This window comes from Podarcis melisellensis (assembly GCF_964234715.1).
Source record: "Podarcis melisellensis genome assembly, chromosome: 6".
Classification (NCBI taxonomy): Eukaryota; Metazoa; Chordata; class Lepidosauria; order Squamata; family Lacertidae; genus Podarcis; species Podarcis melisellensis.
This window is the reverse complement of record NC_138538.1, coordinates 30643353-30656955: the sequence shown is the minus strand read 5'-3', so window position 1 is coordinate 30656955 and position 13603 is coordinate 30643353. Positions and strand designations below refer to the sequence as shown.

The 13603-nt window shown below is 41.6% G+C and overlaps 1 protein-coding gene across 4 annotated transcripts in view; it reads right to left on the bottom strand.

The window, feature by feature from the left end:
- Nucleotides 1-13603, bottom strand: part of RBM39 (RNA binding motif protein 39) — a 33431-nt gene that overhangs the window by 12134 nt on the left and 7694 nt on the right. For 3 of the 4 annotated variants that reach the window (XM_081917003.1, XM_081917004.1, XM_081917005.1), the window contains 5 exons: nt 13511-13560; nt 3978-4172; nt 3258-3323; nt 3114-3167; nt 728-845 (listed from right to left, as the gene is read on the bottom strand). In XM_081917003.1, the coding sequence (XP_081773129.1) occupies nt 728-845; nt 3114-3167; nt 3258-3323; nt 3978-4172; nt 13511-13560 (483 nt within the window). Of the gene's footprint in view, nt 1-727; nt 846-1313; nt 1339-3113; nt 3168-3257; nt 3324-3977; nt 4173-13510; nt 13561-13603 lie in introns of those variants that run through there. The other variant, XM_081917006.1, reaches the window with a different exon arrangement.

Here is a 13603-nt window from a genome sequence, read left to right as displayed (position 1 = left end):
CCTCCACTGCCGCCAGGAAGGCCAGGCCGGGCAGCAAGTGCAAGGAATGTCACCCAGCCTAGCCGTCACTGCTGCAGTGGTGGCCCTGGCACTGGGTCCCCCTTCCGCCGCAGGGAAGACCAGGACAGGAGGAAAGAACAAGGAATGTCGCCTGGTCCAGTCTTCCCGGATGTGGGGGTAAAAGGGGGGGCAGGCATGATCCGGATGCACGTCAGCTATGCGGCTACCTTTGATGGGGGGGAGAGAAAGGGCTGCGGTGGGGTGGAGAGCTGGATAAGTGGAGGGAGAGGGAGAGGGGCTGGCTGGGGGTGGGAAGAGAAGCCAGCTGGCTCCTCAGAGAGAGAACTTTTGCCTCCCTTTCCTTCCCACCCCCACTTAAACTCCCCCCTCCCGCATCCACTTAGCTACCTCCTTCCACACATGTACCTCGTCCCTCCAAAGACAATGGGTAGATCACTGCCTGCATTTTAAACTGGGAATAGATCACAGTCTCTTGTGAGTTGGTCGTGCCTGGTCTATGTTATTTTAGCTAGCAAGTCCTCATGTGAAAGCTTCTTTAGATTTAGGCTAAAAATTCAGCAGCTTAATCTTACAAATCATCCCAAATACACCACTGTATCTTAAAAGGAATTTAATATACAGAAAGTTTGAAAAAATTCTGCTCAGTTATTCTGCTTTAAAAGTATTAGGATGACACCAGAAGAAATTTGAGTTATTGACGCCTCACCTTTCCTACAGTAGAGAAAAACTCTTCCAAATCTCTTGGCCTAATTCTTGCAGCAAGCTGCATACAGAATACTGTTCGAGCATCTCTCTCCTCTGGAGTTAGATTATCAATAGGCTCTCTGAAAATAACAGATAAACCATGGTCAGTAATTTTCAATTTTAAAAGATAATTTGAACAAATTTGTTCTGATATTCATTAAATCCATTTACACTCAGACACAGATGGAGGTTTAACATTCAAATAGCACATGCTTCAAGTAAGGCAGACAGGTGCCCCTGTTTTTCAACTGCACCAGATATCTACAGTTCCCTTTAATGAGATGTGTCAATGTCTCAATATCTCAGAATTCATTATTTATAGGGCAAAAAAAGTATTGCCCTCAGAAAAGGGCTCTTTCCTGTGTAATGTATATTCCTACCCCAATATACAAGAATGTGTAACGCCGATGAAAAAGACAAAATAGGGTTGGGAGAAGGTGCTCGGGGTTAACAAAGGATGTTTTAGAGGTCTTGCACCCCGATTCTACAAGTATGCCTGGAAAAATCTGTTAATTTAATGGACATACTTCTAAGTACGTACACCTTACCTAATCCCAGCATTAGAAAGGAAATGCTTTTAACCTCAACGTACTTTAATAGTTGTGTATGTCTGAAATGAAAGAACGTATTCAGCCATTTTACAAATTTATGTCTTTCGATATTCTATCCATACAAAGGCAGTAATCAGTATAGCACTGGGCAGCAAGAGAAATGCAATGATGCATAGAAAAAATGAAGGCATATCACTGTATTTATCAAGCTTAAGCAGAATAGCACTTTTTACACACAAAAATGCATTATCATATACTTTGCAACTGAAAGGCAATATTACAAAATGTTTCAATCTCCCTCCAAACATTATTTACACCTTACCCTTGCCAAATGTCCACATTTTGCGGACTATGGCAAGAATGGGAGTAAGGTCTAAACCTAACAGCACTCTGTTCGCAAAGTGACCATGACTCCAGTTACAAGACTGCTAATCTATGCCTGACATTGTGATCACTCTTTAATTCAGTCAATCCCCCTATTTTCAAAGCAAGTCCCCTATATGTGGACAGGCCAGACAAGAACACATAGGGGCCGAGATCTATACATGGGTGCCGCTAGCAAATTTTGGCAGGAGAGATGAATTAACAAGCTTAAGCTCACAGGAGCCCAAAGATAGTAGCTAGGATGAATGCAAGAAAACAGCCCAATGCTTGTTTTCTTTCAGCCTGGCCTGATGGGGAATGACCCTAATTGCCTGCCGCAAGTACTGAATTAAGCAGTGAAGGATGGCTTTTCAAAAAATGGAGGAGCAGGCAGCTGAGGCTAACATGACATTTGCCCATTGGATGCATGAAACTGCGAGTTAACAATAATCTCTGTAGGCCATAACTGCACCCCAAGCTCCTGCAGCTTAGCTGCCATTTGGGTCATCTTACCCAATGGTTCCATAGGCCTAACTTAGGGAGACATTCCAGCGCCTCTACTCAGCCCAGATAGTTCCTTCCTTCAGCAGAAGTTGTTCCCACAGACCTGAGACACATCAGTGTGGTATGGAGAACAGCTGAAAGGAGCACAATATCTCTTGCTGCTCCATCTGTGAAAATTTTTCAATAATCTACTTATAGATCGGGATACGGGTGGCGCTGTGGGTTAAACCACAGAGCCTGGGAGTTGCCGATCAGAAGGTTGGCGGCTCGAATCCCCATGACGGGGTGAGCTCTCATTGCTCGGCCCCTGCTCCTGCCAACCTAGCAGTTCGAAAGCACATTAAAATAGGTACCGCTCCGGCGGGAAGGTAAATGGCATTTCCGTGCGCTGCTCTGATTCGCCAGAAGTGGCTTAGTCGTGCTGTCCACATGACCCAGAAGCTGTACGCCGGCTCCCTCAGCCAATAAAGCGAGATGAGCGCCGCAACCCCAAAGTCGGCCACGACTGGACCTAATGGTCATGGGTCCCTTTACCTTTACTTATAGCTCATTAATGTCAAATGCATAAGTCACCTTCACACAGAGGTGTATCACAGATGCCTTTCAAATGACGTTCCTATTAATGGCCAGAGAAAGCAAAAGGTCGTACTACCAGTAATAAAAGAACATCAAATTCTGTAGTGCTACCAACATCCACAACACTTCAGAACTGCCACAATCAATCAAAATAGGTGCATTCTATGCTACTCATGCCAAATTAAAATACTAACAATAACCTTGGCTTGCAGAGGCAGCACACTAAACATGCACAGAGAGCATGTTCTGGAAGCTGAAAGGTGAGAATGAGATTTGCACAGAAAGCAACTGAGACATGTCATATAATATTCAACACTGCACAGTCAATTTAAATAGTAGTATTCAACTGCCTACCTCACAGGACTCTTGTCTTTTCTAAATGGACTTTTGCTCCTGGATCGTCGTCTACTGTGGAAAAAAGGATACAACCAATTATGAAGGTATTAAATACATCAAAATAGATAATTAAATAGTCACCATAAAATAAGAGAAGGAAACCTTATTTTAATGTTGTGAGGCAAGCCAATCTTTCCTCTGATGGCACTGTTAAATTTTGGACCAGAACTAGATAAAAAAAAGACAATATATTACTAAGCAAGTTCATTATTGGCAGGAACAATCTTGAAAGAAACTAAATGCTAACTGGTGTTCACTTTACAAGTATATTTGAAAGCAAGTGGGATGCAGTAAGGCAGATATGTGAAGCATATCCAAAATTAACCTGAGATATCATTTTGACATTATGAGAAAGTCTGGGCTAGTTCTCAGATGATTTAGTGTGACATATATATGAACAAGAAGGCGCGCAAGCGAAGTCTCAGGCTTGCATGGTCTGTCTTATCCTCCCCCTGTATGACAAGGACTTTTAATTTCATGGAGTTGGCATTATGTATGAACCAAATATTGTTATTCCACCATTACAGTGATTACCCACTCTGATACTGCAAAAGAAAATTGTGTCACTGCTACAGTCATACTGTGATTTCAGATCCCACATGATACTGGAAACAGATTTCTCTTAAGTTGTCTGCTTAAAAGTATTTTGAAAAACCTAAGCCAAGGTACAGAAATGTATACATCTTAAAATTGAGGCTTATGCAGCTATATTAAAAGGTTAGTTTGCCTTTTTTTAAAAAAAAAACTTATACTTTTATTACATTTCCTGCTTATTCAGCAATGAAATATTAGAACTAAAATGACATTTTTTGCGCAACATACTAGGGGCTTCTGTAACGGCCTCTGAATCGCCGTTCTCTACTTCTTGAACGGCTGCGTCTCCGTTCTTTACTTCTACTGCGCTTCCTCTCCCGACTTTTGCTCTTCTTCCTCTCACGATCACGACTTCGTTTGCGCTCCTTACTTCTACTCCTCTTCCTGTCATGGCTACGACTTCTGCTCTTGCTCTTTTTTCTCCTGAACAGGACAAACAACACAAGTTTAGGTGTCTTTTTTTCAAAAGCAGCAAATAATAAGATCCACTTAAAAGTTAAAAATTCCCATCAAGTAAGTTATGGCAACTGCAGCATGAATGCAAATTTTCTTTATAATGTACATTATTTTCAAAATAATGCAATCATTCTTTAATCAAATTACATAATTTATTCTAAACCATTTATACAATAGTTAAAAGCAATGCACTGGGTATGTACAAGCCTTCAAGGTGACAGCACACATTCACAAGCATACCCTCAACCAGGATAAACATACGGGTACCTCACTCTTTAAAATATCTACCTCTCTCCTAGGAGGAGGAATATTTTATCAAACAGAAGACACAAAAATGTTTAAACTGCAGATAACTATACCTACCAAGTTCCTTTGCAGAAATGTCAGGTTCATAGTTGATTCTGAACTGTTCATTTAATGAGACTCTCTTTCCACTCTACTGCCTGCTCACGCTAGATATGTTCCAAATGGAGAAGGTCCCATTGGAGCAAGTAGCTTGGATCCCAGGTGCCCTTCTGCTAGCGGAAAGCCTCTTCCACTCACAGAAGGGCTGTTTCCGACCTAGCGGAAGAGCATTGCATGAGAAAAGCAACCCCAAATCCAAAGAATTGCTTCTGTTTGCATAAGCTATTTTCAAGACATTATTACGGCCCACTAGTTTCTCCTACAGCTTCCTTATTCACTATTTCTCTCATACTGTAGACACAGTATGCTACCTTGTGCTGCTGGCTTGTGAGAAATATTTTACCATCACTTGCAAGAAAATTCAAACAGCACTAATACCTTGTCTTCTTCCCCTCATTTATCTTGATCCAAGTCAATGATTTAGCCCCTTTAGAGTTATATATTCTAAACCATTTGCTGCTTATAACAGAAATGCAAAGTATTTTTAAGAGGGGGAAAACCTACAGAAGTAACATAGGGACCCAAAGACAGGTTCAAATGTAAGAACATATACATACTGCATTACCTCAAAAGACATAATTAGTCTATATTAGGGTTTTTCCATGCTTAAAAGCAGGGACAAATAATGTTTCCACTGTAGAGGAAGAGGCAGACATGTACCAAGAACTAAGGAACTGGTTGCCTCTAAGTACACATCTCAGAACAGGAAGATATTTTTAGTAGCAGAACTGAGCTCACAATCCTTTCACATGAAAATTCATCCTTAATTCCCCTTAATTACTTTTTTCAGTAGCATAATATAGGGAGCCCTTTTGGTTTGCTGGTAAACAGTTGGAGTCAGAAACTGTTGCAGTTCTGTTGCAAAAAATCCAGAGGTACTCCCTCCTGTGCCTCTGCTTTAAAGGATTTAGAGCATACCGTATTTTTCGCACCATAGGGCGCACCGGACCATAGGGCGCACCCATTTTTTGGGGGGGAAATAAAGGGGGGAAAATTATTCCCCCCCCCCAGGCGCGGGGCTGGGGCGGGGGAAGCTCGAGCTTCCCCCGACCCCAGCCCGCAAACAGGCAGCTCTCTGCAAGCCGTGGGAGCACTCCCGCTGCTTGCGGAGAGGTCCGCGAAGCCTGGGCGCGCTGAGCTCAGCACGCGCAGGCTTCGGCATGCTGGCAACTCCCCGCAAGGAGCCGGAGCGCTCCGGCTCCTTGCGGAGAGGTCCGCGAAGCCTGGGCGCGCTGAGCTCAGCGCGCGCAGGCTTCGGCATGCTGGCAACTCCCCGCAAGGAGCCGGAGCGCTCCGGCTCCTTGCGGAGAGGTCCGCGAAGCCTGGGCGCGCTGAGCTCAGCGCGCGCAGGCTTCGGCATGCTGGCAACTCCCCGCAAGGAGCCGGAGCGCTCCGGCTCCTTGCGGAGAGGTCCGCGAAGCCTGGGCGCGCTGAGCTCAGCGCGCGCAGGCTTCGGCATGCTGGCAACTCCCCGCAAGGAGCCAGAGCGCTCCGGCTCCTTGCGGAGAGGTCCGCGAAGCCTGGGCGCGCTGAGCTCAGCGCGCGCAGGCTTCGGCATGCTGGCAACTCCCCGCAAGGAGCCAGAGCGCTCCGGCTCCTTGCGGAGAGGTCCGCGAAGCCTGGGCGCGCTGAGCTCAGCGCGCGCAGGCTTCGGCATGCTGGCAACTCCCCGCAAGGAGCTGGAGCGCTCCCGCTCCTTGCGAAGAGGTCCGCGAAGCCTGGAGAGCGTGAGGGGTCGGTGCGCACCGACCCCTCTCACTCTCCAGGCTTCAGCGAAAGCCTGCATTCGCACCATAGGACGCACACACATTTCCCCTTCATTTTTGGAGGGGAAAAAGTGCGTCCTATGGTGCGAAAAATACGGTAAGTGTTCACGAAACTCTATTTGTTGACCCTGGTTTATTAGAGTGGTGCATTTATTTTTTACTTTGGCTGTAATATCTTAACAAGAGTACTGAATTTCTTAAAAGTTGTTTAAGCTAACACCACCTGCCTATAATTTGCACTTTTCATTTCACATGGTTTATTGCATCCAGAGTATTCAACCTTGTCCAGGAGTAAGGACAACTGGAATTAATTCAAGAGTTAAGATCTCACTCAGATTCTATTCTAAACAAAGAGATCGAACGAATTCATAGTACTATTTGAATCAGTTATGTTTCTACCCCATACATAGGAAGACAAGTAGGTTATGAATCAGATAGCTTCAGTGAGCAAAAACCAGGGCCTTGGTTTGTAATCACAAGGAGGACCATTTGTTTCTACTGTGATTTGTTAATTAAAATTCAAGAAATCCATAGGCTAAATAATCAACTCAAACCTAAGGAGTTTACCTAGCATGATATTAGTGAGATATTATGGATGGTATTCCTCTTTGCAGTCAGATATCCTCAAGAAACATCCTTATAGAAAACAATTCTTCTTTGATTCCCAGATGACAAAAACTGTCAATACAGGAATAACCAGATGAAATATTGCCAATATCCCCCTTCCCAAGGAAAATGTATAGATTAGAGACCCAATACCTAGGTAAGGAATTATTGCAACATTTTCATATACCTGGAACCTACAAGCCCAGTAACTTAAGGCTGCCTGCTAGTTATGATATGTGGGGTTTTTTCCTAGTTCGCCTTTTCTTTTAAGCGGTAAGACTCTTGTATCAGTTATGTACCAAACATGAATATGGCAAGTAAAACATTTATGGGAACTACAAGAATTTTCCTACTGCAGGAATAAAAAGAAACTCTGAGAAGATACTGAAGTTCAAACTTGGACCTACAATTAATGTTCATATCATCATTATTAAATAACAAGTGTGACCAATTGTTTCTCCATTAAAATATAAAACATAGCATGTGAAATTTACCCAAGTTGAAAATTAGGGTTTCAACTCCTTTCTACCACAAGTCAAATAATTTAAATTTCTAATAAATCTGTCACATCAAGAATGCATAATGCATGCTTGCATATGCCATCAGGAGAAAGCTGCAGTTTACTCTCATAACAAAAGATTTCATCCCAGTACTGCCTACACTACAGGAATGAACTTCTGTAAAGAAAAGATAAGGGCTTTCTTAAATTGTCTTTCTTCCTTGTGGCAGCACATTGCGAACGCAACACACAGTTACAAGTTGCAGCTCAAGAACATGATTTTCATCCAACCAACAGTTTGTTGGGTATATAGATAGGCTTATGGTTGCAGCAAATGTGCAAACCAACCCGCTTTTTATGTTGATGGCAATAACTCTACCTGTATCAAATGACCTGTTGGAACTTTTAGAGGCTGGTATACTAGCAATAGCATTAAAAGTGGGCTGGTTTGTATGCAGCACTAAAATATAGCTTAGTGCTACATGGGATAAGAATGAAAAAAGCTTCAGGTTCACAGACTCCCATTCTAGTTAACAGTGATTTAAAATAAGCCAGCTTCATAACCCATGGTTTGAAATTAGCTCGCTCCGAGAAGTCAGAAATTATGGAAAGTGAACCAAAACACTGAGGAAACCTTTCTCCCAACTGCATGGAAGCAGAGGAACAAGAGACCTCAAAGCTTTACTCAGGCTCATTTCAATTCATACATGTAAAACTAAACCGCTGTTGTGCGTGTACAAGTTGAATAAGAAAGTATTACTGAGCAGATTGCTCATTTCCAAATATTTTAATAGCTTGGGAACAGCAAAGACCAATTAAGTGGAAGAGCTTCTTTCGAATCATGAGAATGAAGAAGCACTTCAGAAAACCTTATACACTATATGAGAAAAAATTAATGCTTGGAACTAGACAAAAAATCACGTTCATGCTGTGCATGGGAGGTCAGTGATAGTGCATCCTAAAGATTAACTATGAAGAATGTAATAAAATAAAACCACTTCATGTGCAGCATGCTGCCCCAAACTGAATATAAAGGGAAATGTAATAAATGGGCACCAGTCATGCCTAATACAGGCTTCAAATCATCATTTCTTAACATGCCAGTAATACAAAATGCTCCACAACACAGTACATATGTACATACATACATAATCAGGCTACTATAATGAAGCAGACAAACTGGTAAAAAGGTATGTTCCTTCTAATCAACAATTCCTAACCAAGCTGGTGCAGCAATAAAACTGCTAGCACATTTGCAAAGCTAAGCTGGGTCCAATATGGTTTCAAATTAGATGGAGGGCCACCTGTTGAAATTCCTGCATTGCAGAGGGTTGGACTAGATGACTCAGGGTCCCTTCTACAATTCTTTGATTCTATGAAGATGATCACCACTTTGGAGGATTTGCTTTTTTATTATTTCTGCAGGTGTGTGTGTGTATCAAATTACACACCTTCCATTGGACTTGTAAGCTTGAGAGTTAGTGTGGTGTAACTGTTAAGAGTATCAGACTAGGACCTGAAACTTGAATGCACACTTGGCTATGAAGCTTACTGGGTGACCATAGGCCAGTCACTGCCTCTTAGCTCAACCTACCTCACAGGGTTGTTGTGGGGAATAAATGAGGTGGGAGAGAGCTATGTACAACATCTTGAGCTCCTTAGAGAATAAGGTGTTCTAAATTGCAACGAATGATTAATGTATTTAACGTAAGCAGTAGTGCACACAGTGACAAAGGTTTTCTGGAAAACTAGGGTAATATGCATAGGTTAATTTTCCATTTGCACCAGAAATTTTTTTATGCCCAGGAGCATGGGTGGTGGACAATCTAGCCTGTGGGCCAATCTTGTCCTGTCAGGAGGTTGAAGTTGGTCCATGAGGTCATTTTCCTGAAACCACACTGCCTGTCTATCAGCTGACAATAGTTGTGATGTCATCTAATGGGCTTGAAGATGGGGTTGATTTAACACATTCCTGTTCCGAGCAAGGAATGAGTCTACAGCCAAAGCAGCAAGATTTAACCCCTACTTGTGAGCCGAAAATTGGGGGGGGGGGCATTCCTGATTCTGGAAGGGTTTTGCATGGAACTCCCAGATAAAACAGAGCGGGGGATTGGGTTGGTGGCTTCTGATAAAAATCTAGCTCACAGAGCCAAAAAGGTTCCTCAACACCTGCCCTAGAGAGTCATCTAATCATGTTTATTTTACTTGTATTTAGTAAACAAAAGGCAAAAATTCTGAAACTGCCAAGCATGCCTAATATTGTATTTGCAATTGATATCCATAATGACAGAAAAGCTCTGGAACTTTTTCCACCCTACATAAAACCAAATAATGCTGTTTTCCTAATAAAATACATGCAGTCATCATGACTGTAAAAGCTTGTGCATTTGCTACGATTCTACTTTGTTTCAAGTTAAATTACAGCACACATCTGCAAGAAACTGAAAAGACTGATATCAACAGGTAAATAACATGTTTACTAGTCACCCGCCCAGAAAATTAACCTTAATCCAAATTGGATTTGTTGCAGTTAGTTTTTGCTTAGTTTATACTAAAATGTATCCTTTTTGCATATGGTAAATGGCTAACTGTTCATCAGAACATTATAGGCAACTGAGGTTTTGGTATAAACAAAATCTGTGTTGTTTTATGCATATTGAATGTTTTGCACCATCCATTCTTCACTTTTAGGATCTTACCACATATATACCCACTCAATTGCTTCAATCTGCAGAACTGGCACTGTTACAGGTGCCACGTAATACTCATTCCACACTTGCAGTAATCAATCTTTTAGTGGCAGCACCTACAGTTTGGAACTCCAGGCCTGACAGGTTCCTTCGTTGTATTCCTCTGTGCCTGCTTAAAGCATTTCTGTTTAGACAACTCTATCCATAAATGTAGAACCTACATGAGATTTCTGTCTCTTGGCTACTGTGGCTTTAATAATCTCTGAATGTTTAAATAACATGTTTTTAATAGAGGATTTTAATGTTGTATGTTAGGTAAAGTTACCCATGACTGTTAGGTCCAGTCACAGACAACTCTTGGGTTGTGCGCTCATCTCGCTCTATAGGCCGAGGGAGCCAGCGTTTGTCCGCAGACAGCTTCTGGGTCATGTGGCCAGCATGACTAAGCCGGTTTGGGTGAACGAGAGCAGCACACGGAAATGGCGTTTACCTTCCCGCTGGTGCGTTACCTATTTATCTACTTGCAGTGCATGCTTTTGAACTGCTAGGTGGGCAAGAAGTTCTCTTAAATTAATTTATATAAACTTTTTTTGCACAATGCTTTCACTAATCACTTTGTTATATTGTAGGTCATTTCCCATCATTTTGGGCCTTTTTAGCTATGAATTAAGCAAAAGGTCAGGATTTTAAAGCCCTGAACAAACCAACAGGGTATGAAGTCTACACCTTTTAATGCACCCAGACAGGAAAAAACCTTCATGAAATTGTCCATGTCCATAAAAGTTTAGCTCAGGGATGGGGAACCTCTTACCCTCTTGGCGTGGCCTATTGTCAGGGATGGAAGGTGTAGTCCAGCAACATCTGAAGGGCCACAGGTTCCCCATCCCAGATTTAGCCCATGAGATCAGTGAGGCTACATAAAACTACATTAAAAAAACAAAAATGTTTAGCACTTTTTCCCTGTTCACCCAATGGCTGACAGGACAAAGTCTCTTGTAAATTCTTGAGGGTGACAGGAGATGGCAGAACATTCCTCAACACCTAGGACAAGCAACAAAAAGCTAAGTTAACATCTTCCCACCAAGATAACATTTAATAAAAAGGAGACTGTCCAGCCAGTTTTTTGTTGCCTGCTGTGGTTGTAAGACCATGAGTTTCAGGCTGCCTTGCAGTTAAGTTAGTACAGCAAAGGGTCCAAAAGGCTTTAATGAAATATTAACTCATATTTCCTCAAGCAAACTACTACAAAGGAATTAAAAAGGTTCTGAAAAGTAACTTACTGTGAGCTTTTGTAAAAAAAAAAAAAACCCACATCCTTTTTGAGAGTAAATCCTCTTTCTTATCCCACTGACCTATGACATTATTAACTTTTCATACAACACCGTCAACCTATTATGATATGAACAAACAGGGGATTTTCTCTAATAAAAGCAAGTCAGGAAGCCCACAATAGTATTATTCAGGGTATTTAAATTTTCACTTTGGGTGGTATCCAGTGGAGACTGTCAGCAGACAAAAGGGAATCTGTCAATGGAAGGGAGAAAAAAGTTTTATTAATCTCCCATTCCCCCTAAGGTACCCCACACACTATCTAAATCTGCTCCAGAAGGTTGGGGGAGCAGAAATAATTAAAATAACCTTTCAACAGCTGATAGTCACCACTGGACACCATCCACTGAAAAAAAATGGCCAACAAGGCTGGTAGAGAAGCTGGTTTTCTTCTAACACCATTACATTTGGATAAGAGAGAATACAGCATGACTCCTTCTTCTATGTACTGTGTTCCACTTTATAAAAGTAAAACCACCAGGGAAAGGAAATTAGAAGTTTCCAGTTACTTCCACTATCAAATACTGCAAAGAGAAAGGAGCTATCTACCTTCCCAATACAAGCTGTCTTTACATGAACAAGGCAATCTACCTCAGATACTCCCCAAGTGTAATTTAGGAAAATGAGTCTTATTTCTATATTGTGCACATTTTTAAACATTAGTTTACTCCTCTCATTTCCACAAGAAGGGCCACATTCTGCACAGGTAGCAAAGACATGCTCTCAGAAGGCAAGAGTAGACTGTACTTTTCCAGTAGTGGTTTTTTGATGGGATAGCTCTGGGAAGAAACATATTATTCTTTTTAAGAACGAAGTTCAGTCTCTTGTGCTCTCTCGTCTCTCAGCAGTAAGTTTAAGTAAACGTTTAGTCACTGTTGATATTAATGAAACAAACCACTGTCCAAAAAGGATCTGTTCAGCAGGGAGTGGGGAAATTATTCTGTTTTCCACCACAGTAAAAGACTAGCATTTGAGTTTTTATTGCTTAGAAAAGCACAGCCCTATGCAAAGGCAGTTTTGCTTAAAGTGGTATTTTGTTTGTTTGTTTTCTCAGCTAACCATTGCTAAACAAAGGAACTGATGCCTCAGAAATTGACTGGTTTTTTCCTGGAGATATTTAAAGAAAGGATATGCAAGTTGACCCCAAGAATCCCTTTTATTTAAAAGAAGCAGATCATCTCACTGGAAAACTATTTAACTTAGTTTTTAGAACTATTCCAGTTCTGTTTCATTAGCCCTCTCTGTTATATTAAAATATTTTGCTTCCATTTTCTAGAAGAGGGAAAAAACTAGTGGAAACCAGCAACTCTCACGGTGTTTCCAAATAGCTTATCAAGATACTGCCAAACACTGTTCTTTTGTCCTGCCACTATGAGGCATGACTGGCTGGAACTCGAGGCAAAGACTGTTCTGTGGTGACTCCAACCTTACAGAATTAGCTTAAAAGTCACCTTAAACCCATCCACACATACTTCTCAACATTCCAGAAAGATAGGTATGCTAGCCTAAAGTAGTTCCAAGGTGCTTCAACAATACAGGTTCTTGTGACCAAAGATTCCACAGTCAAATTTATTCCATTTGGAAATTTACCTTAAAAAGTTCATACCAGATTCACTTGGGCTACAATCCCATGTCCATTTATCTGGAAATAAGCACCAATGAACGCAATGGAACTTACTTCTGAGCAGACATATTATGCCATCAGTCTTTTAATGTACCTTTTAACTGTTTTTTTTAAGTTAGGTAAACTGTTACAAAAATCTAAAATCATGTATCTGTCATAGACTATCTATTTAGCTGTATTTAATTTCTTTTGAAAGATGACCCAGCGGAAATTTTTGGAATTGAACAAGGATTCCAGTTGTCTCTTTCAAAAGTTTATGTTGGGAGTAAAATATTCTGTTTGCTTAAAAACTGAAGAACACTAATATTACTGAGGGAAGAGGGCCTGGCTGCCAAGAATGTTTCCTAGGAATAACGACAAATTCAGTAATACCAATGGATACTTACTTCTTGCTGCGCTCTTCATGGCCATTGGCACTGCTCAATTTGTTCTCATCCTAAGCAGGGTTGATAGAAGAACATCGTGAGGACGAAGTGGAA